This window comes from Cricetulus griseus (genome assembly GCF_003668045.3).
Source record: "Cricetulus griseus strain 17A/GY chromosome 1 unlocalized genomic scaffold, alternate assembly CriGri-PICRH-1.0 chr1_1, whole genome shotgun sequence".
Taxonomy (NCBI): domain Eukaryota; kingdom Metazoa; phylum Chordata; class Mammalia; order Rodentia; family Cricetidae; genus Cricetulus; species Cricetulus griseus.
The window spans coordinates 104,908,310-104,936,278 of NW_023276807.1; the positions used below are offsets into that span (position 1 = coordinate 104,908,310).

At 46.8% G+C, this 27,969-nt stretch overlaps 2 protein-coding genes across 10 annotated transcripts in view; both read left to right on the forward strand.

Moving 5' to 3' along the window:
- Positions 1-1,686, forward strand: part of Ablim2 (actin binding LIM protein family member 2) — an 89,988-nt gene extending 88,302 nt beyond the window's left edge. For all 8 annotated transcript variants that reach the window (XM_035452979.1, XM_035452986.1, XM_035452981.1 and 5 more), the window contains one exon: positions 102-1,686. In XM_035452979.1, the coding sequence (XP_035308870.1) occupies positions 102-215 (114 nt within the window). In that variant the 3' untranslated portion in view covers positions 216-1,686. The remainder of the gene's footprint in view (positions 1-101) is intronic.
- Positions 1,687-12,529: 10,843 nt separating this feature from the next.
- The window catches only part of Afap1 (actin filament associated protein 1), a 115,340-nt gene continuing 99,900 nt past the window's right edge, over positions 12,530-27,969 (forward strand). For both annotated transcript variants that reach the window (XM_035453445.1, XM_027387103.2), the window contains exon 1: positions 12,530-12,699. The gene's annotated coding sequence lies outside the window, so the exon portion shown is untranslated. The remainder of the gene's footprint in view (positions 12,700-27,969) is intronic.

Sequence of the window (27,969 nt, forward strand, 5' to 3'; positions counted from 1 at the left end):
AAATGGGGTCCAGTTGAGGAGCCCGTGTCTCTTAGAACATAGGCAGCTTCTTGGGCCTGGTTTCAAATACCACTGACTGCCCTGTTTTCCCTTGTCTGAAGAGACATCTGTCACCTGAGGAGTTCCAAGAAGTATTTGGGATGAACATCGAGGAGTTTGACCGCCTGGCCCTGTGGAAGAGGAATGATCTCAAGAAGAAAGCCCTGCTGTTCTGATAGCTGCCAGCATCTTTCCAGGAGCCTGCTGTGGGGGGCAGAGCTGAGGATCCCCACTGCCCCCCAAAGCTCCCTCTTGCACCTTGCTCTGCTTCTCTGTGTCAGTGGGGCAGGTGGGGTGCCTATGGGAGGCAGGGTGGGCCAGGTTCCAAGGAACATACAGCTGGCATCATCCCTTGTGTAGCAAGGATGCTCCCGCCCGTAGTTTAGGGCCAGGTGCCAGCTTGATCCACTCCTTCCCGCCACAACTTGGCATCAGGGCAGTGCTGCAGCCAGCTATTGTAGGAGATGGGCCAGAGCATTCAGCCAGCCCAGCACCTTCCCAGTGCACCTGGTGTGCCCACACCTGTGCTAGGCACTTGGGCCCAGAAGCATCTGGGAGGCCAGTGAAAGGCTGGTCAGTGGCAGACCCTGGCACAGCAGGGGTGGTAAGTGTGAGGCTCCTCCGAGCATGAGCAGTATGCAGGCAGGCTGAGACAGGGAAGCCAGGCGCATGTCTGAGAGGCAGTGGGACTAATTGAGATGGATCTTTTCTGGGGAATGAATGTCGCCATGACAGGGTGCCCCTCACTAGTGCTCTGTGTATACTGTGCCCTTTCAGATCACCCCCTTAGTTGCCTAAATGATATCTTTCAAGTTACACAGAAGTTTTTATTTTATTAAAAAGTATCGCTTCCTTACACATAAGAAGACATATATGCAGAGTTTAGTTTTACGGTCCCTCAGAAGAGGAGCGCCTCCGCCTTACACCCCCACCGTGCAGGCCTCTGTGCTTCCAGTCCTCAGCGTTCCTCAGAGACAGGAGCCCATCTGTTTCCCTTCGTCCCTGCCCCTTTGTATGTGTTACACAGACCGCCTCAAAGACAGACTCGCTCAGTAGTGCCGTTTGTAAATACATGTGAAGTGTATTGTCTCCTTTTTCCTCACTGTCTCTTTTCCTAAGTCTCAAAGAGAAAAGTTCCCCCTGATGGCCAAAGCCCTGGAAGAAAGGTTTCCCCACTGTGGCTTAGTCTCACAGGAACCTGACCAGTCACTGTAGCCCCCACAACACAAAACACGCATGCTCAGGAGCCAGCTGTTACATGCAGCTGGGATATAGGCACTGAGGTGGCATCTCTTCCAACCTGAGCGTTAAGAAGTGGGAGCTAACTGGGGCCCTGGTGACAGATACAAAAGAACATGCCTGTCACAGGATGTGTGGACACTGCGGTCCTGATTGACTCTAACTGTCCCCTCCTCTGGGCTGTCTTTCTCACTTTCTCACATCCCAGACACGTTGACTCTTGTTTCGTGCTGGAGTTCTCACCAGGCTGGCTGGGCTGTGGAGGGGAACTTCTGGTACTTAATCTGCTTCCTGCCACTTAGCAGTCCGGACCTGCGCAACTGGAAACCCCCACCTCCTCCCTGACGAGGTGTCATGTCATATCCTATTCCTGGGACACCTGGGAAAATAAACAGTGACACACTGTAACTTGTAAAAGGACAAAATGTGTTCAAGCATGCTTGGTTTCAGAGGCATGGGCAGGGGTGTTTGTGGAGCAGGACAGGCCACCTGAGAGGGACTCCTGCCCTATCTAGAGGTGGCCATGAGGGCTAGAGTCCTGACTTGGTCAGCTTTGGGGAGTCAGCATGAGGGGGCTAACTGATGCTCTGTGGTAAAGGTCCAAAGGGCCCCAGTGTGCCCCCTCATGTCAGGGCATCCTTTCTAGAGAAGGTGCCCAGGCTCAGTCTTGAAAGATGGAGGTCTGGGCAGCATAGCAGGGGAAGAACAGGTAGATGAAACAGTATCTCAGGATTCTGAGGCTACAAACCACTTCATATAGTTCTGAAAGCTTTGGTGTGTGGAAATGGCTGAACACAGGCCTGGGGAAAGGGCTGGAAGGAAAAAAAAAAGTCCACCAGGGATCTTCAGGGGAGGACCGATAGCATCCTGGGTAAATGTGTCACACTCTCTAATCTTATACCAATAACTGGTGAACTCAGTGTTTTTCCCCAAAGCCTACCCAGCACACACACCATGCTTTCTGTGTTAAGCAGCACTGCAGTCTACTGCTAACTCAAGCAAGAAGCCGGTGCTTTCTCTGTTTCCTCAGTGAGTCTTGGCAATTCCACCTTCCAAGTATTGTCTGTGTCTCTCCTTGGGCACTGATGTCTCTGCAAAAGCCAAGGACAGTGTGATGGCAGTATGATAAAGAACCATGGGTGCAGGTACAAGCCTTTTTGTCTTAGGAATTGTGGTCCAGGCCATACTTACCACTCACTCCTCATTTCCCAAGTGACCTATTGTCACCCCACAGCCAACAGCGAAACTCTTGAACAGCAACACAGTAGTGCCAAATGACTAGCAGCCATAACTCCAGCCTCAGTGTCTCTGGTCATTCCTGCCCCTCCTGAGCAGCTAAATGTCACAGTCTGCTCATCCTGTACTCGCTGGGTAGCATCATGACCTTGTCTTGCATACTGGTTTTCATCCCAGGAGAGTCCTGCTCTTCCCTCCCAAGTCCTCTCAGAAACAGTTCCCATATGACTCTTTGCTGACTCAAAGTCTCCAGATTCCTCAAGTACCTTCCTCATACCCCTCTGTGTGTCCCACAGTCTCTCTCTCTCTCTCTCTCTCTCTCTCTCTCTCTCTCTCTCTCTCTCTGTGTGTGTGTGTGTGTGTGTGTGTGTGTGTGTGTGTGTGTGTGTGTGTGTGTGTGTGTGAACGCACAGATGCATTTTGATTGTGGAGACCAGAGGTTGATGTTGGGTGTCTTCCTTGGTTTCTCCCTACCTTATTATTTTTAGAAATTGTATTTATAACTTCTCAGTTTCACACACACACATTTATATGTTTCCCACTGTCTTCTCATGTCCTTCCCTTCCTGCCAACTCTCTACTTTCCTCCACTAAGTCCCCCTCTGACTTTCATGTTTTTATATAAAATTAATTTTGATTATTAATATTAATTAATAGTAAATAAATTATTTTAAATTAAAATTAATTTGATTAAAATTTTAATGAATTAATGTTTTAATATAAAATGTGTGCTGTAGGAGGAGCATACACTACAGTGCAGGTGTGGAGATCAAAGGACAACTTGGGGGAGTTGTCTCTTTCCAACTGGGGGTTCCTGAGATTGACTTCAGGTCATTGAACTCAGTGGGAAGTGCTCTTACTAGTTGACCCATCTTTCTGGTTCTTTGTGTGTGTGCTCTGTTGCATTTAATTAATGTTGCTTGCATTGCCCACTTCATTGATGGGAATGTGTGTGTATGTGGGGTGGGGGGTTTACTCGAGTGGGAGCAGCTCGCCAGTGGCTACACCACTGAGGAATATCACACACACACACACACACACACACACACACACACACACACACACACACACACACACACACAGAGAGCAACCACTAACTGCCTCTAGCTACTCAGGAAGTGGTGGCACATTAAGAACACCTCCCCATCCATGCTGGAATGTTGATGGACTCAGACTTCTGTAAATCTTACACAGTCAGTGCTACCATGAGCCTATGTGTGTAGCAGCTACGACATGTCCAGAAGACAGCTTTTCTTAGCACTCCTCCCCATCCTATGGTCTCTCTCTCTCTCTCTCTCTCTCTCTCTCTCTCTCTCTCTCTCTCTCTCTCTCTCTCTCTTCTCTTCTCTCTCTGCTCTCTCCTCCACAATGTTCCCAGAGCCTTAGAGGAGGCCATATTAATGAATCATTTATGGCTGAGAACTCAACAGTACTTATTCTTAGTACTTCAGTCAGTACTGAGTCTCTGCATTAATTGTAGCCCACTACAAAGAAGAGCTTCTCTGATGCAGGCTAAGAGCTGTACTAATCTATGGGTATAAACACAACTATTGAGAAGGAAGCTTGATGCCATGCCATTTCACAGAGCAACAGCAGCAGGTTCTCATGGGCCTGTGACCTCCCCAGACATGGGCTCTTGATCAGGGTCTGAGTTTTCCACCTTATTTTTTGAGACAAGGTCTCTCACCAGGACCTGGGGCTTACTTGGCTGGCTACAGTGGCTGGCTAGTGAGCATTGGGGATCCTCTGGTCCCTGCTCTCCCCAGTGCTGGGATTACAGGATACTGCCATTCCTGATTTTTTTGTTTGTTGTTTTTTTTATGTGGGTGATGGGATGAAACATAGGCCCTCATAGGCCCTCATTTTTGCAGAGTGAGCACTTTTTGGATCTCCCACCACTCTGGAGACACTTCATCAGTTCACTGACTGTAGCCTTCCGTCTGGCTCTAAGCCCGCAGGGGCAGACTTGCACATCACTAGCCCGATGCACATAAGGACACTCCCAGGGTATTTTATGATCAGGTTTGCACCTAGCCACATCCTGTGCCCACTCTAAACAGTCACAAGGAGTGGTACTGCTAGACCAGCATGGTCTCCATTGCCCTATGTGATGATGGGAGTGTTCTAGAGCCATGCCATCTTCCCTACCACCTACCAGTATGAAATATGACCATTGTGGCTTAATTTTAAATGACAATCAGTGTGAAGTTGAGGAGCCATGTGTTGTTTGTGGATGGGCAGCTCCAGAGGATTCATAGTTGCTATTGCTCTTACTTGGGCCAGAGCTCCTGCCGTTCATGCTTAGCAGTAAAAATTTGCACAGCTTGTCCTTCGACAGCATCCATAGTGTACTGTCTATCCCAAATGTGAGGATGAGCTATGAGGCCTTCATTCTTTAGCAAGGGGGTCCTCTTACAACGCACCCAGACATGAGAATACGTGCTAGTGATGCCAGGCAGCAAGGTCAGAAAGGAGTTCAAGGCCAGTCTGGACTATGTGAGACACTACCTCCCTGCGAAGGCAAAGCAAAAACATACTTGTCCTGGCAACAGTTGGCAGACTATAACCCCATGACCTCTGCTCACCAGAAAGCACAGAGGGCTTCCTCACCACTATCAAAAATCCATCAGCCTCCCAGGCCCTGCAGGAGATATTTACTGGGTGACCCTGATCCAATTTAGTTCCAACATTGTTCCATGAACTGAGAGCTCTGTCCCATACCAATGGGAATTCCAGTCAGCTTTCCTTGCTTCTGTCTCACAGGCTGGCTTCCCATGACCCCTCCCTTCCCATGACCCTTTAACTTGTTCACTGTGGAGGTACCATGGACTCAGGAACTTGTTTGCATCACTGGTTCACTGTCAGGGGCCTTGTCCAGGTCAGTGCATAGCTGAGGAGAGGGACAGGGCAAGGGGTGCTACCTCTGGGTACTTCTTTGGGCTCAGCTGGTTGGCAGCTTCCATACTTGGTCCCTTTTGGTTTTGTGGCTTTGCTACCTACACACTGCTGATTACATCATAGCCATGTGGGACAGCACATGACTGCCACTCTCTTCCCTGGGAATGGGTTAGAAGTCCTGAGCCTCTTACCATCTCTTGCTTTTCTTCAGTGACTGACCCTATGTTGAAGCTGGCCAGTAGCCTTCAACCATCAGTCAGACTCATAAACCTCAAAAAATCCAAGATTCTCTGGGCAGTGGCGGTGCACACCTTTAATCCCATCACTTGGGATGCAGAGGCAGGAGGATCTCTGTGAGTTCGACATTGGCCTGGTCTACAGAATGAGTTCAAGGACAGCCAGGGCTATTATACAGAGAGAAACCCTATCTCAACAAACAAAACAACAACAAATCCAAGAATCCAAGGAAACAGACAAAACAAAATATATATTTCACAATGTCATACTGTCATACCTGAGGTCTGAGGCCAAGTCTGCCTAGCAACAGCCTTCCCAATTGGCACCAGTCAGGACCTATGTTGGAAATCCCCAGGACAGATGAAACAGGTAGACATCAGAGCCTGCATAGTCACCTTTCTGCCTTCTACCCAGGGCAGCTGCCCATGGCAAACCTCTTAAATCTGAGCACAGAGCTCCATATACCACCAGAACACAGAGAGAACATGGGAGGTTCACAGAAAGTCTTAGCAAGTCTTAGATACTTGTTGTCTCTAGTCACAACTCATTGTCCAGAGCTGATCACATAACTCCCACAAATGGAGGGCTTCTGGAAGCTCAGAAGTCTGTGTCCAAGAAGGGGAGAGAGCCAGAGATACAGGAGATCGTGATGTATCCACAGCTGAGATAGTACAAGTTCTCTTTCCCATAGTGTCAGTGTGCCAGTGGCTATATTAGTCCTCATTAGAACTAGCCCAGTCCTCTCCTGTGGGATGACTGTCCACTTGTCCTCTGTACAAACCTATTTTGAATAGAATGGCCCAGATGTTTCAAAACCCTACCACATCCAGGACCCATATAGGCACTGGGTCTATATGGTTGGTATTGTGACCTCCTGTCCTTCAGAGGAGAGATGGGACCTTGTTTGGACCCTGAGCCATCTCAGAGAGGACTCCCTGGTGACCCAGTGCCATGATGCTTTGTTAAACATTGAGATCTGTCCACCCAGGCAGACCTTCCCTCAGATGACAGGGGGCCCCAAGAACAAGGGTTGTCCGGCCCAGTAGCCATGAGTTGCAGAGGCCATGCTGGAGAGAGGGTGGTCATGAAAGGAGGAGTGGAGTAGGTAAGGATGTAGAACTGGAGAAGCTAGGAGAGCCAAACCACAAGCCAGGGGCAATCCTGAGTGTTTGGCCTGTCTGTGCTCCTCACAGAGCCTGCTGCTGTTGAGCCAGCAGGGAAAGGACACACTGAGGTGGAGGATGAACCAGGGACAATGCCTGCCGGGATCCCATTGCACCCAGTGATGGCTAGTTTTTGTCAAGCTGACACAAGGTAGTCATTCTAGAAAGAAGAAACCTCAACTGAGAAAATGCCTCCATACAACTGGCATGTAGGCAACCCTATTGTGAATTTTCTTGATTATTGATCGACCACTGTGGGTGGTACCCCCCCTAGATAGGTGGTCCTGGAGCTCATAAAAGATTTAACTGAACAAGCTATGGTGAACAAGCCAGTAAGCACCTTCCTCCATGTTCTGTGCTTTAGTTCTTGCCTCCAAGTTTCTGACTCCCAGTGAGGGATTGTGATCAGAACATATAAGCCAATAAGCTCTTTTCTCCCCAAGTTGTTTATAGTCATGGGCTTTTATCATAAAAATAGAAAATCAAACTAAGATGTATCTCCATGTCCAGTACCAAGCTGGAAACATGGAGCTAGAGGATGTGGCCTAGTTGTTTTAGCACAGAACAGTCTTCTAAGATGGCCACCCATCCTCACCTCAAAGCTGGACCCCATTCCCACCTGGGTAGAACTTGGTGAGCCTGTTAGTTCACGTAAAGTCTGTGTCTCCAGGACCAGGATATGACCTGGCCTAGCTGTCATGCTGTGTGGTTTATCTCCTTCTCATTCCCTCTCAGGGGAAATGGGGTCCTTATAGTGACACAAGAAAGGCACCAAGCACACACTCAGGGGTACATAGCTGAGTGTGTTGGAGAGATGCCTGACCCTCCTGAGCAGAGCCTGTCCTGTGGGCCACCCTTAAGCTGGCTATGGTTGCTGGATCTTTATGTCACCTGCTAGAGAAGACCCACTTTTGCCTGGGTAGCAGGTAGTAGGTGGGGCTGGACATGTCCTGCAAGGCCACATCTTCCAAGATGAATGAGGAGGAGTCCTCACTTCCTATCAGTAGGTGACTTCGGTGAGGCTGGATTCTGGATTGCAGTTGTAGGGACAGATGGACTCACATAACAAGGGTGGTGTCTATGTTCTCGGTGGCAAATGACATTTCTTCCAGAAAGCCCTGCCATGGGGTCCTGAGCCTGCTTTGTCATGTGATTTTTTAAAGACCTGAGTTGACCCCAGTCCCAAAGGACACCAAGCGTTTCTGAGGCTCCTTACCGCCACCCTCTGCCCGGTGGCTAGCACCCTGGTCTTGACTCCAGCCTCATCCTTCCCTGCCTCCTTCCAGAGCTGCTGACCCTGTCTTCACTCTGAGCCTCTCGGGCAGTACTCTCATCCCTAAGAGCTGCTCTGGGTGTATCCTGATCCCAGAATGGGTCAGCTCTATTGATTATTAATGTTTCCTGACTGCCTCTTCAGAGGTGAAGGAAACCCCCTGATTGATTATGCTTATTCAGGTACAGACAAATTACATCAGTTGTGGATCCTTCCAGAAGCTTTGCTTCCTGAGCTGAAGACCTGCTAATGCCCCCCAAAATGAGATGTTGTGTTTATCATGCACACATGTGCAAGTGTGGTGTGGCTGTGCATGTGTGGAGGCCAGAGGTCAACTTTGGGTATCACTGCTTGATATTTTTCTTAAAAAAATTATTTACTTTTATTTGTGTCAGTGTTTTGTCTGCATATATCTTTGCAGCATGTGCATGCCTGGTGCCTGATGCCTGGTGCTTGATGCCTGGTGCCTGGCACTTGGTGCCTGTGGATGTCAGAAAAGGCACTGATCACATGGCACTGGAGTTACAGGTGGTTATGAACAGCTATGTGGGTGCTGGTAACCAAACCTGGGTCATCTGCAAGAGCAAGCAGCCAGTGTTCTAACCATTTCATCATCTCTCTGCATCCTTTCCTTTGTTTTTGTTCTTGTTGAGACAAGGTCCCTCATTATCCTGGGGCTCAATTGCTTTGGTTTTTCAAGACAGGGTTTCCCTGTGTAGCTTTGGAGCCTGTCCTGGAACTAGGTCTTGTAGACCAGGTTGGTCTCAAACTCACAGAGATCTGCCTGCCTCTGCCTCCCAAGTGCTGGGATTAAAGGCGTGTGCCACTACCGCCTGGCTTAGACTAGGTCAGTTGACCAATGAGCACTGGGAATCCTTATGCTTCTGCTTCCTCAATGTTGGGATTACAAGTAAGATATATCTCATAAATGTCTTTATAGACTGTTGTATTATCTATCCTTTACTTGTTTCTTTTTGAGCCCTCTGTACTGACTCTGGTCTGTGCTGTACTGAGGGGTGGGGTGGGGGGCATGAATCTCTGTCCTGGCTCTGGCAACAGGTCACCTCTTTCTCCTTCATGCTCAGGCTTCCTCTTTCACAACCTGAGAAATGGACAAAAAGGTCTCTTTTTGTATTGTGGGGGAAAGTTGTATTGTGGGGGAAAGCTTTTGTTTCTGTGTGTATCTGTGCAGGTGCTCATGGGGGGTGTTGGAGCTCTTGGAACTGGAGCAATGGTTCTCAACTTGTGGGTCTTGACCCCTTTAGTGATCACACATCAGAAACCTTGTATATCAGATATTTACATTAAGATCCACAACAGTAGCAAAAATTACAGTTATGAAGCAGCAATGAAATAATTTTATGGTTGGGTGTCACTTTACATAAGGAATTATATTAATGGGTCGAAACATTAGGAAGGTTGAGAATCATTGAGCTGGAGTTACAGATGTTTGTAAGCTGCCTCAACTGAAGTCTGATCCTCTGTTAGAACAGTAAGCATTCTTAACCACTGAGCCATCTCTCTAGCCCCTGGGGAAATCATTAAACTCTAAAAATGGAAGTGAAATTGAATAAATGAACACAGTACACACATACTGCTTGAGTTAGCCAAATAGCCATTTGTTGCATTGTTCCTGGGAGCACTGAAGCATGATGTCATGGTTTTTCTAGCAATCTCAGGAGTCCTCTTGGACTTGGGGTTGTTTCATATGAAATGTAATTAGAGAAAGACAATATACATTGCATTGGAATCTGAAAAGAATATGGACTGACAATGCTATCTTCAAGAAACTAAACTGGGCATGGTTGCTCACACCTCTATCACCTCTAATCCTGACTCTTGGGAGGCTAAGGTAGAAGGATTGGGAGTTCAAGGTTATCCCTGATAATTACAAGTTCAAAGCCAGTTTGAGAACCCCCTTCAAAAAACAAAAACAGAAACAAAAATCAAAAAACAAAAAAGAAATTGTGTTGGCCAGACCCAACATACAAGAGACTGAGGCAGGAGGATGGTGAGCTGTATGTCATGGGATTCAAGTTAGGACTTGGGAGCTCTAAGCCTTGCCCTCACAAGGGTCAAAGTCATTGACACAGATAGGTGCATGTGGTGTGGCCATCATTAGGGGTGGGTGGTGGGAAATAGCCAAAAGTAAACTTTTAGTTAGCACAAGTGTTTGTGTACTGGTCAGAAAAACATACCTTACCCACTAATTCCAGGTCAACCTTGGCCAAATGTGTGTTTTGAGGGATGAAGAGCTTAATGGAGGAAGGATGGAGAGTTTAACTGAAATCATCATGGTCCTCAAACATGCATGGGAAGAGACCTTTTTGTCCATTTCTCAGGTTGTGAAAGAGGAAGCCTGAGCATGGAGAAAGAGGTGACCTGTTGCCAGAGCCAGGACAGAGATTCATGCCCCCCACCCCACCCCTCAGTACAGCACAGACCAGAGTCAGTACAGAGGGCTCAAAAAGAAACAAGTAAAGGCATTTTGCATGAGCTGTGATCCACTCTAGAAGGAAATATCTGCACTTATATTTGGAGCCTGGGCACTGTCCACATCTACATTTTACTGCTGTGGAGTGAGCTTGCCAGAAATCTATGCAGATGTCAACCACATCTATCATCTTAGAAAAAGCTAACTCTAAAACTTGGGTTGCATTGCTTGAACTTCAGACAGAAGTGTGACATTCTAGAGGACTCCTTTATAGCTGACCCTTTCTTGACTCCGGCTTGAGCCAGCCATCTCCAAGTCTTCTCTGGACTCCTGTCAGCTCACACAAAGCAGGCCTGAAGCCACTGGAGGAAAGGTGACCTCTTGATGACAGACTGGGTTGACTGGCCATAGACATTACTGCTCTTAAAATGTTCCAGGCTATAATAGCCACCTCTCTTGTCCTCACTGCCACCCTGCCCTCCTCTTCCTTGACTCCCTTTATCTCCAACCCCCCCATGCCCGCTGGCATAACAATCCAGCACTTTGCTACTCTGTCCCAACCCAGGCCCTTATAGCAGGAGGGTGTCCCCAAGTGTCTTAGTTATTTTTCTGGTGCTGTGACAAAATACCCAGACAAAAGCAATCTAAGAAAGATAGTTATGTTTTGGTCCACAGCTGGAGGTGTCAGCCTATCATTGTGGGAAGTCACAGAGGCAGGAGCTGGTAGCATAACACCTACCATCAAGAAGCAGAGGCCAGTGAACACATGAGCTCAGCTAGAGCTCCCCTTTTTATACAGAGCAGGACCCAAGCCCAGTGAGTGGTGCTACTCATATTTAGTGTCAGTCTTCCTGCTTCAACCAAATCTAGGTAATTTCTCTGTACAGGTAACCTCAGAGATGAAATAACCCTTCATAGGTTGTCCCATTAAGGTGACAATTAGCGCTTACCACCACACTAATCAAACCCATCCCTGAGGATAACTTTTCTTCTCTCAGAAGGGTTTGTACTAAAAGGCCCAAATGCCTGAGCAAGCAGATCACCTGTTGGTTGGTGGAGTGTGATGGGAGGATTGAGGGTCTGCCAGGACTCCAGTGTGTTGAGGCAGCTCACCAAGGAGAGAGAGGGTCAGGCTGGACTGTCTCCGGAAGCTGTTTTGGCAGTAAGTGGTTTGTGATTTTTGTACAGTTCAACTGGAGTCTGATGGAGGTCACTGCTGGCTGGATTGGATCCTGAAGTGACCATGTATGTGGGAGGGGTTCCTAGTCAGTATATCCCTACCAAGAGAAGGACGCTGGCTCCAGCCCTGGGATAGAGGCAGAGAGGAAATCCTGGAGGGGAGGAGAGGCAGATTGTGAGGTAGAGGTAAACTCACGATGTTGTAGGGATACTTTCCAGAAGAATCCTTTAAGGCTTGCGCGGGTTTTAAAGACCGGATAATTAGGAATGGTAGGTGGAGAGGGGTCATGCCTGGCTAGGGATTGGAAAAACCAAAGCTCTGAAGGAAAGGAAGATTAACACTGGGCTCTTGAAGTGTGGCAGAGAAACGGACCTGCTTGGCACAGCTCCTAAAGGGAGGGCCCAAGTTCTCTTTCTTTCTACTTTCAACGATATCGACACTCTTCGAAATGTTTGCTGAGTGATCAGAAGACGGACAAGGCTATGAGGATCATACTAGGGATGGCAGAAGATCTTGCTCCTTGAGCCTCAGTTTCTCTTTCTGTCTAGCAGGCCTGTGTCTGGCTCTCAGCTTTAGAAACCAGGATTCTAGGTTTGGGATGAGCATTAAAAGCAGCCGAGATGAGTCCACGTGGGCGCTGAGCCCAGCGGCGAAATCAGGTCAGCAAAGGGTCCTAGACGCTGGCCACGACCCGCGGCCCCGCCCAACCTCTCTTTGTTCCTCCAGGCTCCGCCTCCTTTGAGTAGCTCCCTCGCCATTGGCTAGAGGGCGTGTCCTAAAGTCTCCTGGGGCGGGGCTCTGGCGGTGGGCGGGGCCTGGCGCGCCTGCGCAGAGTCCTCTGGCCACAGCTCACACCCGCTGTCTCTGAGCCCGGCTCCTACCGGGAGGCGATCACTAAGCAGCGCAGGGCCCCGCCCCGGGCTCCATTGTTGAGGCAGCCGGCTCTCCGCGGGCTGCGCTCCTTTCGGCTGTCCTGAGCGCACGAGCACCTAGATTCAAAGGTGAGGAGGCGGCGGCTTTGAACCCGAGAGGGGCCAGGTGTCTCAGGGTTTCCCTCGGCAAGGTCTCCAGGCAGGGTGCCCCAGGCCGGGCAGGGTCCCTAGACAGGGCTGGGCAGGGTCTCCACGGCAGGATACGGTCCCCGAGGCCCTCCAGGTTGCTAGACAGGGCTGACCAGGGACTCCTGACAGGGCAGCATCCCCGGCAAGGCAGGGTCCCTATGCAGGACTAGATAGGGCTAGGTAGGGTCCCTGGACAGGACAGAGTCCCCAGGGCTATGTAGGGTCCCCGAGGCCCTGCAAGGGTCCTCAGACAAGGCTGGGTAGGGTCGGCGGGCAGGGGTGGTTTTCCAGGGACTGGGCGAAGATCCTTCCTTACATCGGAGACCCAAAGGCAGACCAAATCTTCGGACTCTCAGGGCAGTCACTAGGCTGCACTGTGGTCCCTGGCTCTGTGGTCGGTCAAGCGGGTCACGGCGTGTGCTGCTGGGGGTTGTGGCCACCGCTTTGCGCTTCGGAGGGGACCGGCCCAGATGGACCTGAGCCCTTGAGAGTCAGGGAGTCGGTGCGCTCTGTCATTGTCTTGCTGAGGAGTGGCACCCAGGGATCTGCGCCTCCAGGTCCTGGTCACCCTACGAGTGGGCTCTTTCAGCCCTCCATTATTGTGTAGCTGATTGACTGTCACTGAGAGGGACTTGAGAAGGGACCCTTGTGCGACGCCTCTCCTTCCTAGTCATCTAAGTGGTATAAGTGGCTCCGGGGGTAATTACGTGGACTTAGAGAGTGGGGAAACTTGCCGTTGGGGAAGGCTGTTTCTGTCCCTGTACTGATAAGGCTGATTCTTCGTGTGTCATTGAGAGTGACATAGTAGACCCGCACGCGTGGGATCCTGGTTCCCCGCGCTAGCGTGTGCGTGTCTTTCCCGTGTCCCATAGCTTGTCGACCCAGGTTTTGTCCATCCAGTCCTGGCCCCTGCTTTGGGTGCACATTGGACACTGGTGTTTCGGTGATATGAGCCAAGCATGGTGTGTGCTGGGCGCAGTTGGTCTGAGGTGGACCACTGCTGCGGTTCTTCAATGTATTGGTATTGTCCTTGCCTAGTGAGCTGAAGCGCCCCGCAGGGAGACTGGGGGTGGGGGTGTGGGGGTGTGTGGGGGTGTGTGGGGGTGTGGGTGTGGGGGTGGAGGAACACGCTGCACCGGCTTCTGAGTAGCCTGCCTTTAGATCCCTGCCCCTCACCCTGCTGGTCCCTGGGTAGCATGGGGCTGTCACTGTGCTGGGATTTTCTTACTCCAACTCTAGGCTTGGCAACTCAGGACCCCATGCTGATTGGAGGGAATAGAGCCTTTCTGCTCTCTGCTTCTTGATTTCTTCCGTTGGGAAGGATAAAAAAATCTGGAAAGCCAGAGTTGACTTTTTAGCTCCCAGCCAGTGCCTGGCAAGAGGAGGAAACTCTCCCAAGAACTTGGCGGGCTGCAGAGTGCATTTGAATCAAGAAAATCCACACCCAGGGAACTAAGCCAAAGCAGTTACAGTTGGAGATCAGATTTATGAAGGCAGCCCTGGGGTGAGGTCTAGGGAGGGGACCTGAAGCTGCCCCTCAGGCTGGGCCTACCTCAGCTACTAACAAAGTGGAAGCCATTCATTACTTAGCAATTTTTCGAGCATTTTAAGATCCACTTGTCATGTCTCAGGGATGATTTGTGTGTGTGTGTGTGTGTGTGTGTGTGTGTGTGTGTGTGTGTGTGTGTGTTGAAATCAGGACAGTGGCTTTCTGGGGAGGAGAGGGCAGGCGGCAGTTGGAACAAGAAGTTTCAGTAGGCAACCTGCAATTTATTCTAAAAGATAGCCTATGTCTAATAGCAGGGATACAATACAAAACTGAGCTTCTAGCCATCGTGGTCTCTGTAAGAGGGACACTTACTTAGTCTCTGCTCTCACCTGCTTCTGCCCTTTCACCAGCACATCTCTGAGTCTCAGCTCTGGCCAGCCCCTGCCTCTCAGTACTTTCTCTCTGAGACTTCCTGCATTAGTCCTCCACTTCAGGACCTACCCTGTGAACTAAAGGGACATTGTGAGTTTGGACGAAAAGTGGTTACCTGGCATAGTTTGAAAAATGCACTGATAGACACAGACCCACTTTGTACCGGAGCAGGCAGGAGGTGGGGCCAAATGAGAGGTCCTTTGTCTATACCAGGAATCCATGTATTTTTATGTTGTTTTAAAGCTACAAAGCCTTGACTCTCCAAAGTCGTTTAAATTTTTTATCCTGTCTGACTGGGGTTTGTTTTATAGTGTAGAGTACTTGAACAGAGTTTATTGAGTCTAATTTTGGCCCTGAAGTTGATTTACTGTTCCTGGGTAGTTTCTTCTCTGTTTTAGCCTTCTCACCTTTGAGGGTCTTAAACTAGACAACTTTTAAGAACATTCTTGGCTCTTAAACCCTTCATTCTTTTAACCAAATATAGCAGAGGGAAGTTGGCCTATGGCAAAGGTATAAATAAAGGAGATATTTGAAAAATGTAAGTCTGAAGAGCAAGTTATTTCCTTGCTTTTCAGTTTCTTTTTACAAAGGTTGCACAAGGGCCAAGAGAAGGCTCATGGTCAAGGATGCTGGCTGCTATTGAAAAGGACCTGGGTTTGAGTCCCTACAACCATGTGGTCTAGCTCTAGGGTATCCAACACCATCTCTGGCCTCTGTGGACATTGCATGAATTCGGTAGACAGACACATGGAGGCAAAATACCCATAAACGTTAAAAATAAATAATTTTTAAAAATGTTGGGTGTCTGTGATGGAAGCTTGTACTTTTTGGTGTTGTGTTGCATGCTGTTTTGAAAATTAAAATTAAAATTAAATTTTAGTTTTTGACCTTTTAAAAGATTTATCTCTCTCTCTCTCTCTCTCTCTCTCTCTCTCTCTCTCTCTGTGTGTGTGTGTGTGTGTGTGTATGTGTGTGTGTATTCTGGAATGCTCTTGGAGGTTAGAAGAGGATATCAGATACCCTGGATCTGGAATTGCAGGCAGATGTAAGCCTCCTGATATGGGTGCTGGAAACCAAATTCTGTCCACCACAAGAGCAGCAAGCACCGTTGACCATGAGCTGTCTCTCCATCCTTGCATCACTCTTATCCTCCCCAAATCACTCCAGCCCCTGCAAACCCTTTATAATTGTGTTTTGTTTGCATCTTCACAGTATCACATTCCTCACTTAATGAAGTCATTGGGTGCAGATCTGTTTTCAAAAGCATCTGCTTGTCTGTTGTCATACGAAGTCTGCCAACTGTGTGTATTTCCAGGTCCCAATTTATAGCTGAGATTTTATTTGGGAGACTCTGAAACAAGTGGAATTTTGAGAGTGCCCTGCATAGATATCCTGGGCTCTGTGTAAGTGTGGAAAACATCATTTCATCTTAGTGCATATAAAAAGAGACTTCAGATATTAAGGGACTGGTAGAGAAGTTCAGTTCAAAGGAGCAGAAACCAACCCTTCAATGCTAGTCCATGTGTCTATGTAGTGAGGTGTGAATTCAGTGTGCAGTGTTTCTTCTGACCTGGTGTTAGTCTATACAAAGGACATGTTTCTTTCTACTATTTAGATGACAGGGATTGAAAGTAACGATAGCAATTCTGTCCAGGGGTAATGCTCTCTTCACTGCAACATTTACTCAGGATATATCCCCTTTTAATTTGAATTTTTTTCTTTGCTCAGTACTCCACATGATTTGTTATGCTGGGGAAGTTTACTTTATGAGGCGTCTTTAAAGTCCACTGGATTTTCTCTGTGGTTTTCTTTCTTTCTTTCTTTCTTTCTTTCTTTCTTTCTTTCTTTCTTTCTTCTTTCTCTCTCTCTCTCTCTCTCTCTCTCTCTCTCTCTTTCTTTCTTTCTTTCTTTGTTTTTTTAAATATTTAACTTAACTTTAGCCCTCTCAGGCTCATTGAGATGGGTATTTTTCATTTGTAGTTACCTTGATTTCTGTCCAGACGAAGTGACAGGGGTCTCTGTGTAGAGACTGCACAGGGACAGGGGTAGATTTGGAGCCCAGGATATCTATGCAGGGCACACTCAAAATTCCACTGTTTTGGTATTGTCTTCTTGCCCATGTTCACCCATCACCAGACACATCATGTTGGTTAGGTGCCATCTGTCTGTACAATGTCTGGGAGATTTCTGCAGCTGCCAGGAGGGTATTAAACCATGATGTCACTTCCCTTATTCTGGAGTTTGATAACTCTGTAATCTCCATATATTCTTCATATAACAGTGGAGGAGTGACTTTTGTCAGATAGTATGTTTAGGTCTGTGGTGTCACTACCACCCAGGGTTTCCTGGGTTACCTTCTCCATCATTAGGGTCCTGTGCCTGTTATTGCAGTTGGTCCCAGAACCTTCCTGTGTGCTGACAGGATGTAGATGTCAGTGGCATTAAGGATAACTTCCTGTAGTTCTTCAGGAGGGGCCTTGAGTTAAATTTTGGCCCTAACAAGGCTTTTTTAAAAAGTCAGGTTCTCTCAGCTTCAGTTCCTTGATCTGTGCAAGCGCATTAGGTCTTAGTAACACTTTAAAAACAACCAAACAAAAAACAATGAGATTACTTGGAAAATTTAACTCCATTACCAAGATAAAGGATTTTTTGTTTGTTTTTTGAAACAGTGTTTCTCTGTGGCTTTGGAGGCTGCCCTGGAACTAGCTCTTGTGGACCAGGCTGGTCTAGAACTCACAGAATCCGCCTGCCTCTGCCTCCCGAGTTCCGGCGATCAAAGGTGTGTGCCACCACTGCCCGGCAATAAAGGATTTTTGAAAGTTATACAATACTATGTTGCCGAAGTTATGAAAGAATGCTGCATTAAGGATCAAGTTCTTCTGCTTTTCAATACACACACAGTGTCCTAGATGTGGTGTCAGGAAACTAGCCTTAGCATTGTTTACATCCTGAATGATCACTACCATTTGAGAGACATTTTGGAGAAATCATCAAGTTTGAATTCCAGTTTTATATGATTCATATGAATATGAGTTTGAGTGTGTGTGTGTGGGGGGGTGAGCTTTTGGTGGCTTCTGTAATAAATAGTTCAGAGCCATAGCACTATTTTTTTTGGTTTTTCAAGACAGGGTTTCTCTGTGTAATCCTGACTGTCCTGGATCATACTCTGTAGACCAAGCTGGTGGAGAACTTAGAGATCCGCCTGCCTCTACCTCCCAGGTGCTGGGATTAAAGGAGTGTGCCAACACTGCCCGGTTTACAAACACCTTCTTTTAATGGCTGATTTCTTTCTTGATGTTCTGGATCCTAAGGGACCTTAGGGAAGACTGGGGGACACAAAGATCAAGACAATCAGAGGCCAAGGCCAGGGAAGCATACTCTTGTTGCAACTTAGTATCCCATTAGTGAGGAGCAAGTATCAGGGTGAGTTCAGCTCTTGTAACAGGAGGTTTGCTTGGACCATTCTTTCCCCAAGCCATCTTGGAAGGTATGCAGTGTCTCAGGCCCAGCTGTCAGTCCTGTCCCCATTTCTTCACCAACTTCTACCAAACACTTTTGTTGCTCTAATTTTGTAACAGGAGAACACAAACTTAGCAGTGGGCTTCAAAGAATTTCTGTTTAAAAATGCAAATGTTAACATACATCATCCTATGTGGTGTCAACAGACACACAGAATTGGTGTGTGCAAACACAGTGCTGTGGTTCAGTACTATAACCAGAGGCTCAGACAGGAAGAACCAGGCTCAGTCCAGCAGGAGAGCAGACCTGGGCTCCAGCAGAGCACAGCCAGTGTTTCCCATGGGGGTCTATGCTCTGGTTTTCTGGGAACACTGGTATTGTTGGACTTACAGGGTAAACAAAAGGCAATGCATTATGGGAAACTTAGTTTATAGTGTGCTAGGCAATTGCTTTGCTATTAAATGAAATCTTAACCCCCATCCCTACCTTTAGCTTTAAGGAAGTTACCGAATGCAACACTACTAGATACTCTAGCTATTTCACAACTGCTATCACTGTATTGGTTTCCTATTGCTGCTCTGACTACCACAAAAGTTAACCACATCACCTAACACACACACCATCTCTCACTGTTCCTGGGTAGAAGTTGGCAGGGTAGCATTGCTCAGCTCCAGAAGAGTTGCTTGAGGCTCAGTGTATCACTGGCCATTAGGTGTTTCTTGCAACCATAGAAGTAGGTTCCCATTTCCCCTGCCATCCAGGGACCACCATTTGCTCTGTAAAGTCCTTCCTTCCTTCCTTCCTTCCTTCCTTCCTTCCTTCCTTCCTTTCTCCCTCCCTCCCTCCATTCCTTCCTTCCTTCCTTAACTGCTACAGTGACCCTCAGATCAGACTGGTCTCCTGTCAAAGCTGTGTGATAGCCCTTATGCAGGTTGCTCTTCCACCCAGAGAAAGGTCCAAAGTTGATTTAATTGCTGATGTGTTTAGATTGACAACCCAGATAATCCAGGAATTGCCATGTATTTTGACAGACACAGGTTCCAGGGTTTGGGCATGGGTGTCTATAGTGGTTTGTCATTCTGCCCACTGAAGTCACTTGGTCCTCTCACTGCAGTATCCTGTGAGGTTGCTTTATTACCCTCCATTCACAGACATGTAAACTGAGGCACCAACACTTTAAACAAATTGTCAAGGACATAGAGATTCCATTGTATTTGTATGTATGAGTTTGTGTGTAGTGTGTGTGTGTGTGTGTGTGTGTGTGTGTGTGTGTGTGTGTGTGTGTGCTCAAATATATGTTACAGGACAACTTTTAGGAGTTGGTTTGCCCTTTCCATGCTGGGATCTAAGGATCAAATTCAAGTTGTCAGGCTTTTATGGCAAGCCCCTTTACCCTGGAGGCAGAGGCAAGATGTCAAGAGTTCCAGGCCCACCTGGGCTACATTGAGAGTTTGAGGCCAGGTCGCATATGGAGACCCTGTTTCAAAAACAAAGATATATTGTTCTGACTTTCTGTGGAGGTTTACGTTTTGGAGACAGATCAGCCATGTACAGCTTGAGTTCGTTTGGAGTACTGATGTGGCCTGCTGAGATTAGAGTTTTGCCAAGAAGCACTTAGAGAGATTCTGTTGGTGGAAGAAACACCTAGGTGGGGAATTTGGGACCTTGCCTTCCTGAGTTTAGATGGAGGACCCTTTGTTTCTGGAATAGACTCAGCTTATCAGCTCAACTGTCAGTCACACTGTAAAGGTTGGCATATCCACTGTTTCAAGGCAGAAGGGAAGCCCAGTAAACATGCTCCGGTCTACTTAATGGTAGTCAGTGTGTCTCTGGGCAAGGGGACACTGGAGAGGACCACCAACTGTAAGCCCAAGCATGACCCTTTTGATTGTTTTTCATTTAAGTCCAATTCCCTGATCACCCCCATCCCTGAGTTGTAAAGGAGAGCTCTGATCTGAAAGGGATTTTTAGGAGGAACCAGAACCAACCGGAATCTGGGCTGGGGTGTAGCTCAGCAGTTGAGTGCTTCCTAGAGTCTAGACCTTTAATTTCAAGATAGAGCCTGAGCTTGGTGGATTGAGGAATGCCCTGGACTCCTGTGCAGATGTTTTGCGTGTGGGTGTGTGTTTCCTGGGAGAGGATTTACAGCTTTCCACATGTCTTCCAAGTGGCCCAGCTCCCTAAAGTTTAGGAATGCACACTTAGTACTATCATCTTGTCAGTCAAGTCTCAGAGTTTTGTTTAAACATTAAATACCCATTTTAAACAGTTACACAGCGCACAGTTTTAAGAGTCAAAAGTTCTTCAAAGCTTAAAACAAAAACATAGCAATCAACCCTACCCTTGACCACCCCAGCTCTCATCTCTAGGGATCATCACTTTGAATGTTTTAGTAGAGAAGGGGAGGGGGAGAGGAGAGAGGGGAAAGGGAGAGAGGAGAAGGGGGACAGCTGAGAGGAGAGGGAGGAGAGAAGCAGGAAGTGGGAGCAGGGAGAGAGAGGGAGAGCATGTGAGAGTGGGACTGTGGAAGGGGAGGATTGGGGTCACCCCCTCTGCTCCCAACTCCTGATGCCTACTTCTTTGCCCTTCATCCCCCTAAGTATAGTCTTGCATTTTGGTTCTTCGTTTGGAGTGATGGAGGTGATAGGGACATCTTTCCTTCTGATACTCCGTCTTAGTGTCCAAAGCATCCAAGGCCCTTGGCATTACTGGAGTGATAGGATTGCATAACAGTGAGATGACTGGCTGCTTCAGGCTCAGGGCTGGCTGCCAGGAGCTTCAAGACAGGATGAGGGTGGAGAATCTCAGCCCCACCCCCAGCCTCTGGGGAGCATGGGGCTAGAGGCTGAGCTAATCAGCAATGGCCAGTGTTGTAACCTCTTCAAGAGCCCTGAACAATGGGCTTGCCAAGCTCAAGCTCATCTGCTGTAGATATCTGTGGATAACAGGGATGCCCCTGTGCTCAGGGAGCCCTTGAAGCACTGTGTATTCCTTTTTAGGAAGACTTTCCCAACTTTCTCTCTAGAACCCTGTATAAAATTTTTATCATTATGTTTTAAATTTCAAACACTCCTATAGTCCTGAGGGGGAAGACATGTGGTATGTGTGTATACACATACACGCACAGGCACATTCACAAGCACACATACCATCCTGATTTCAAAGATGTAATTATATTCTTTAAAGCTATTTTATTTTCTAATTTGCATGTAAAATGTCTGCATTTTTAAGTTTTTATGTGTCAGCCTTAGTATGGTCAGTTCCTCAGTGCAGCTCCTTTTGTGACCTTTGCTGTTGGTGCAAAGGATTCTGTGAAGTTTGTGACTTGGAAGGGTTCTTCCTGATGTGCATGTAGACTGGGATACAGTGATGCTGGAAACAGCAGTGTTCTGTGGGGCTGGAGGGATGGCTCAGTGGTTAAGAGTACTTGCTGCTCTTACGGAGGACGGAGTTCAGTTTCCAGTACACACATGGTGGCTTACAACCATCTGTAACTCTACTTCTAGAGGACCGAATATCCTCTTCTGGTTCCTGCCAGTATCGGGCACAAAATGATGCACAGACAAACAATGCAGGCAGTTTTAGTATTTTTCTGTTGCTGTGATAAAGTGCCATGAACAAGGCAACTTATAGACAGTGGCTCTCAACTTTCCTAATGCTGCAACAGTCCCTTGTGTTGTGGTGACCCACAGTCATAAAGTTAATTTCATTGCTACTTCATAGCTGTAATTTTGTCACTGTTGTGAATTGTGATGTGTGTATCTGATAGGCAGAATATCTGATATATTACCCCTGAGAAAAGGCCATTCAACCCAAAGAGGGTCACAACCTACAGGCTGAGAACCAATGTTATAGAAGAAAGAGTTTGTTTGGGCTCAAGGTTCCAGAGAGACAAGAGACCATTATAGTAGAGAAGCATGACAGTAAGTGGCAGACATGGCGGCTGGAGTAGGCAGCTGAGAGTTCACATCTTCAACTGCAAGAGAGAAGTAGAGTGTGAACTGGAAGGGGTGTGAGGCTTTAGATCTCAAAGCCCACTTTCAGTAACATACTTCTCCAGTAAGGCTGTTTCACTCAATGCTCCCAAACAGTGCTACCAGCTGTGGTTCAAGTGTTCAAATGCCCAAGTCTACTGCAGGGGACATTTCTCATTCAAATTACCACAAGGCAGAATGCTCATACACATAAAATGAAAATAAAATAATTACAAAAGAACATAGACACTCTGACACAGTGGGATTGTGAGAAGGCAACTATGTGGCTGATAGTGATGTTGTTTTGTGACAAACTTCCTTTTTTTGTTTGAGTCAGGGTCTTGAAGAGCTCAGGCTGGCCTCTAACTCATTATGTAGCACAAGCTGGCCTTATTCCTGATATTCCTGTCTCTGCTTCCCAAGTGGAGGTGTAGTGGGTGTGCACGACCTTGCCAAGCTGACTTTCACTTATCTCTGATTCCAACTCTTCTTATCATAGACATTTATCATAGATTGGCTGTTGTATGTCATCAGATAATAAAAGGATCAGTCTATTATTCACTTAGAGGTGCATTATTATTATTTTACTCCTTTTGTTGCTATTTTAGGAATTATTGAAAGGCAGGGACTAGACCTTGTGCTCCCTCCCTCATGCTGATGATAAATCCCTAACACCAGTGTGATGGATGTTACTAGCAGGTCGGAGCTCTGCTAATCGAGGGCTAAATGATGTGGGGAGGAGTTTCTGATGAAGTCAGTTCCCTGACAGAAAGAGACACAAGAGAGTTTTCTTTGCCTTCATCCTTCACACATGAGAAAGGTGGCTGTCTGCAGGCAGAAAGAGTGGCCTCACCAGGAGCCAGATCTTGGACATCCTGGCTTCCAGACACTGAGAAATACATTTCTGTTGTTCAGCCACCCAGAGTGTGAGATTCTGTTATGGCAGCTGGCAAACAGATATAGATAGGGTTCTAGAATATTGATAGTGCCCTAAAAATAGATACAGTTTTACATTCTTTTGTCTGTGAAGATGGCAGAGTGAAACCAGGCTCCCTGCATTAGACAGCTTCCTGTTTTTTTCTTTTCCCATTGATGACCTACAGTTAAGTCATATATGCTGTGTGTGTGTGTGTGTGTGTGTGTGTGTGTGTGTGTATTGTGTGTAGCATCTTAGTCTTTTCCACTGTTAAGGTGCAGGGGTAGAGTTGCAAGCCTGCTTCAAGGCTCATAATCTGGGTGAAGACTCCCAAGTTAGCATTCAGCCTCTTAGTAACCATCATCAATTCATAAATCAAGCCAGTAACGTCAACCTTTTTCTACAGCACTCAGTGGCTTGTGCTTTTCTGTGTCCCTGACCTGTCATGTGCTGCTTCTGTCTTTTCATTCTTTACCACCATTCACACCTTCAACAGCTGTCTTTCAACATTGATCTGTGATGTCCCAGTCAGAGCTGCCTCTGAGCGCATCCTTCAACTGTGCCGCTTTCGAGAGCACTTACCCCTGAGCTTGACTAGTGCAGTGCTTAGCCTATTAGGCAATATTAGATTTTGTAGTTAGGATAAAGCATTGACTCTGTGTCACATGCCTTGACTCTAAGCAATGCAGCAGCATTCTCAAGGTTTTCTCTTGGCTGCTCTGGAATCCTTGTGGCTTCCTTTTGAATGCATCCAAGAGACTGTGTTCAGCTGAGCTTCCATGGAAGTGTGTTCACTCAGTGTTACTGTAGAGCTGCACTGTCTCCCAGGACCATCCCTGGAAAGATCATTCCCATTCTTCTGGAACAACAAGCTGTGCTGTGTTGTTCCTAGTTCTCTTGAATTTTCATGGCTATGTATGTGGATTGAATTCTTAGGGGTGGAATCAAAAGAATGCACACATGAATTTTGATTGGCATAGATGATTCCCTTTTATCAGGTTCTATTTTATTCTCAGAACATGTGACTGCCTGTTTCCTATTCCTTGACCAAATATTTTATTCTTTGTCATGTTATAGGTAGAAAAATTAGATAATACAATAATTTGCTGGGTCTTATAGTATGTGTTAGATTAGGGCCTGAGTTTGTCTTATTTTTTGTTTTTCAAGACAGGGTTTCTCTGTGGCTTTGGAGGCTGTCCTGGAACTAGCTTGTGTAGACCAGGCTGGTCTTGAACTCACAGAGATCTGCCAGCCTCTGTCTCCCGAGTGCTGGGATTAAAGGCATGCACCACCACTGCCCACTGAGTTTGTTTTATAATTTCAGAATTTGTTTACCTTATGAATGCTGCTGTGAAATTGAAGTATTGCCCGGATGGGTCAATAACTGTTGAGTATATTTCCTTTTAGATTTTTTCCATTTATGTATTCATTGTGTGTGTATTCATGGATGTGTGTGTGTGTGTGTGTGTGTGTGTGTGTGTGTGTGTGTGTGTGTGTGTGCGCTGTTACCTGGCTTTTTATATTGTTGCTGGAGATAGAATTGTGTCCTTCTGCTTTTGTGGCAAGCACGCTGAATGAGCTGTTTCCCATCTTCTTTTCTAAAGTGCAAACATTTTTTTTTCTGAAAGGGAATTTCAGGTTTAGAGAATATTATTTTTAAAAAACATTAGGTACAGACCTGAAAATGCACTTCTGATAACTGGTCAGTGGGGTTGAGACACCTGTCGGTGAAGAGAGATCAGTGCCTGGGGCTCCCCAGATCTGAGAAGTCTTTCTGAAACATTAGGATTTGCCCTGCCTGTGCTAGTGGCCACTACTTGTCCTGCAGGCTTCAGGGGGCAGTCCCTGTATGAAATGCTTGACATCAGTTTTTGCTACTGAGTATTTATAGTGGCTGGAGCCTCCTCCATGGGTCACTTTTGTGCTGTGGTTTCTTGGGGGAAATTGTCTGCAGCTCTCCTATCCAAACCACATTGCCCACATTTGACTTTTGACACTGTCAAAGAGGCAGTCCAGGTGGATACATTTGGTTGTGAGGAGGTCCTGCCATCGTAGGATGGGTGATTGCTGATCAAGAAGTCAAGGATGCTTGTTGTGAAGTCTGTTGTCTCTCACCAGACTCTCTCTTTCCTCCCAAACCATCTCTTCCCATGCTTTAAAAACATTTTTTTTTGTTAAATTAGAAACCAAACAACCATTTGGCCATTCTATATGCTCTTCTTGATGATTTTATGAACAGAGAGTAAGGGGCTCCAATGTGGCTCCAGTGAAGACATTGACTGCTATGGTCATCTTGCCTTGTTGTTCTCCCTGCCAGGCTTCTACACCTGAGGCAAGTGACATTTATCCTGATAGCCATGAGGCAGTGTACCCTTGTGGTTAAAGGAACTTCCCAGCACTATGGTCAGCAAGTGATGCAACACAGAAGGGTGGAATCTGATAGATCCTGGTCCCAAATGGACTCTTTCACCCATGCAGGTGGAGGCTTAACTGACTGTGAGGTAGCCAGCATTTGGAGGCAGGCTGGAGTGAAATATGCACAGCACACTTGACAGTTGGTAATTGTGTACTGGTTACTGCCTCCCTCTAACCTTTTCTTCTATGTTGACATCAAGCCACTCTGTCTTCAGAGAGTATGAAGCACCTGAACGAATGCTCAAGGTTCAGCTGTACAGTTTGTAGACAACCTTCCGGCATCAGGTCATACTGATGACTTCTGTAGGTCATTCCAACTTCTGTTGGAAATTAAACCCTAATAAATACACATGCTTGTTAAGAGAATGCAAGGGCAGAAACACCCTGAAAGAAAAAAATGCAAATAATATATCGAATAGAGAATTAGTATATATGGTAATAAAGAATTCCCAAAGTTCAACATTGAAACAAACCATTCAACTAGAATATATATGAAAAATGGAGAGGTGGTTCACCAAAGAGAAATGTGCAGGTAACCAATAAGTACCCAAAAGATAACCATCATGAGTTGGGGATGTATTTCAGTGGGAGAGTCCTTGCCTAGTATGTGTTTGGCTCTCTGGGTTTAAAACTGCAGAAAAACAAAAGCAAAACAAAACAAAAACCACAATAGCAATAAGAAACCCCTTATTAGATATCATTGAAATAAAAAAATAGTAATAGCAAGTGCTGGTGAAGTTGGGTCAAAGGTGCTGCTGGGAAAAGAAAGTGGGGGTGGTCCTCCAAAGGCATATTGGCAGTCTCTCAGAAAGCTAAACCGGAATGGAATGTGTATGAATTGGCAGTTTCACTCAAGGGCATTTATACCAGAGAAAAGAAGATATGGCCACTCAAAACCTGTTCATATATATATATATATATATATATATATATGTTTTGTTCTGGAAGCATCAGGATGCAAGGGCAATGGTGAGACAAAACAGCCATGGTCCATGTGTGTAGTGGATGGGAGATGAGCTGAGTTCTGTCTTTCAAACCTCTGACATTCTTTTTTAAAAGATGATTTAGTTTTAATTGTGCATGTGTATGTACACGTGCATACATGTGAGTGTAATGTGAGTGTAGGTGTTGTCTGAGGAGGCCAGAGCTGTCAGATCCCCTGGAGCTGGAGTTAGAGGTGGGTATGAGCTAGCCACCTGACATGGGTGCTGGGAACTGAACTCAGGTCCCCTGTAAGAGCAGAATGTGCTTTCCACCTCTCAGCCATCTCCCCAGAACCGCATTGTTCTTTTCTCCACCTTTTCATCTCTGTTTGATTGGATTTCACGTTACCTTTCCTCAAATACACCTTTTTAGGGATGTGTGTGGCTGTGACTGCTGATGGCACTGTCTTTCTACCTCAGCAAATATGTCTCATGCCCCTCTCCCTATTGCCTTAGAATGATCTGTCCAAGACACAAATGAAGGGACCTTGGAAAGTGGCCTATGCACTTTTCCAAATACAGTTGGTAATTTATAAATTTCTTTCTGTGAGGAAGTGGAAGATATGTGAGAGATTTCTGTTTTCAGTTTTAAGGTCAGGGAAGACTCCCAGCCCCACAGGGATTGTGTGGCACATTGGCCAAAGTATTGGTTCCAGAGTCAAAAGATCTTTATGTCTTTCTTATAACAAGAGGGGTATTCTTGGAAAACTCGATGAATTTTTGTGAATTTGGTGTTCTTATTTTTTAAGTTATTTTATTTTTAACTATGTGTGGGAGCATTGCACGTGAGTGCAGTGCCTTCAGAGTTAAGAAGAGGGTGTTGATTCTCCCTGGAGCTGGAGTTTCAAACAGTTGTGCAGCATCATAAGTGGGTGCTGGGAATTGAACTTGGGTTTTCTACAAGAGCAGGAAGTGCTCTTAACTGCTGAGCCATTTCTCACCCCTCTTGGCTTTATTCTCAATAAAACTGGAGCTAATGAAGCGGTGTGTCCCTGGAGGTCACAGGGAGAGCAGGTGAGATACACTGCGATATGGCTCTGAAGCCTGTAAGGCGTCACATCTCTGGGGAATACAGCTGTGTAAACAACTTTTCTGGAACTTGAAGAAAGCACATCTGTAATTCTGCCTGAAGACCTGAAAGGTATGACGTGCTCATGCCTGTGACCCCCTGGTTGAGGCCCATCCTGAGACAGCCCACTTAGGTATTCATGGCAAGCTGCAGTAACCTAAGACACCTGCCCCACAGTGCAGCTGTGGGGAGGAGGCACACACTCCTGCCTGCGTGTGGTGGGGTGTCTCCAGCGGGGAGGGGCAGGAATGTACATCGTGTCTTGCAGGAAAAAGCCTTCCCATCTCCCTGCTCTCCAGGCAGTCTGCACTCCTAGCAAGGAGAACAGGAGAGAGGAGTCCATTTCTGGTAACCTGCCAAAGGCTTCCTCAGCCAGTCTGCTCAAAGAGTGACCTGCATGACAAGTAGAAGACTGTGAGAGGCAGATGGATCATGTCAGCTCAGTGCTTTATGGCTTTTGTGGCCTCAGAGCA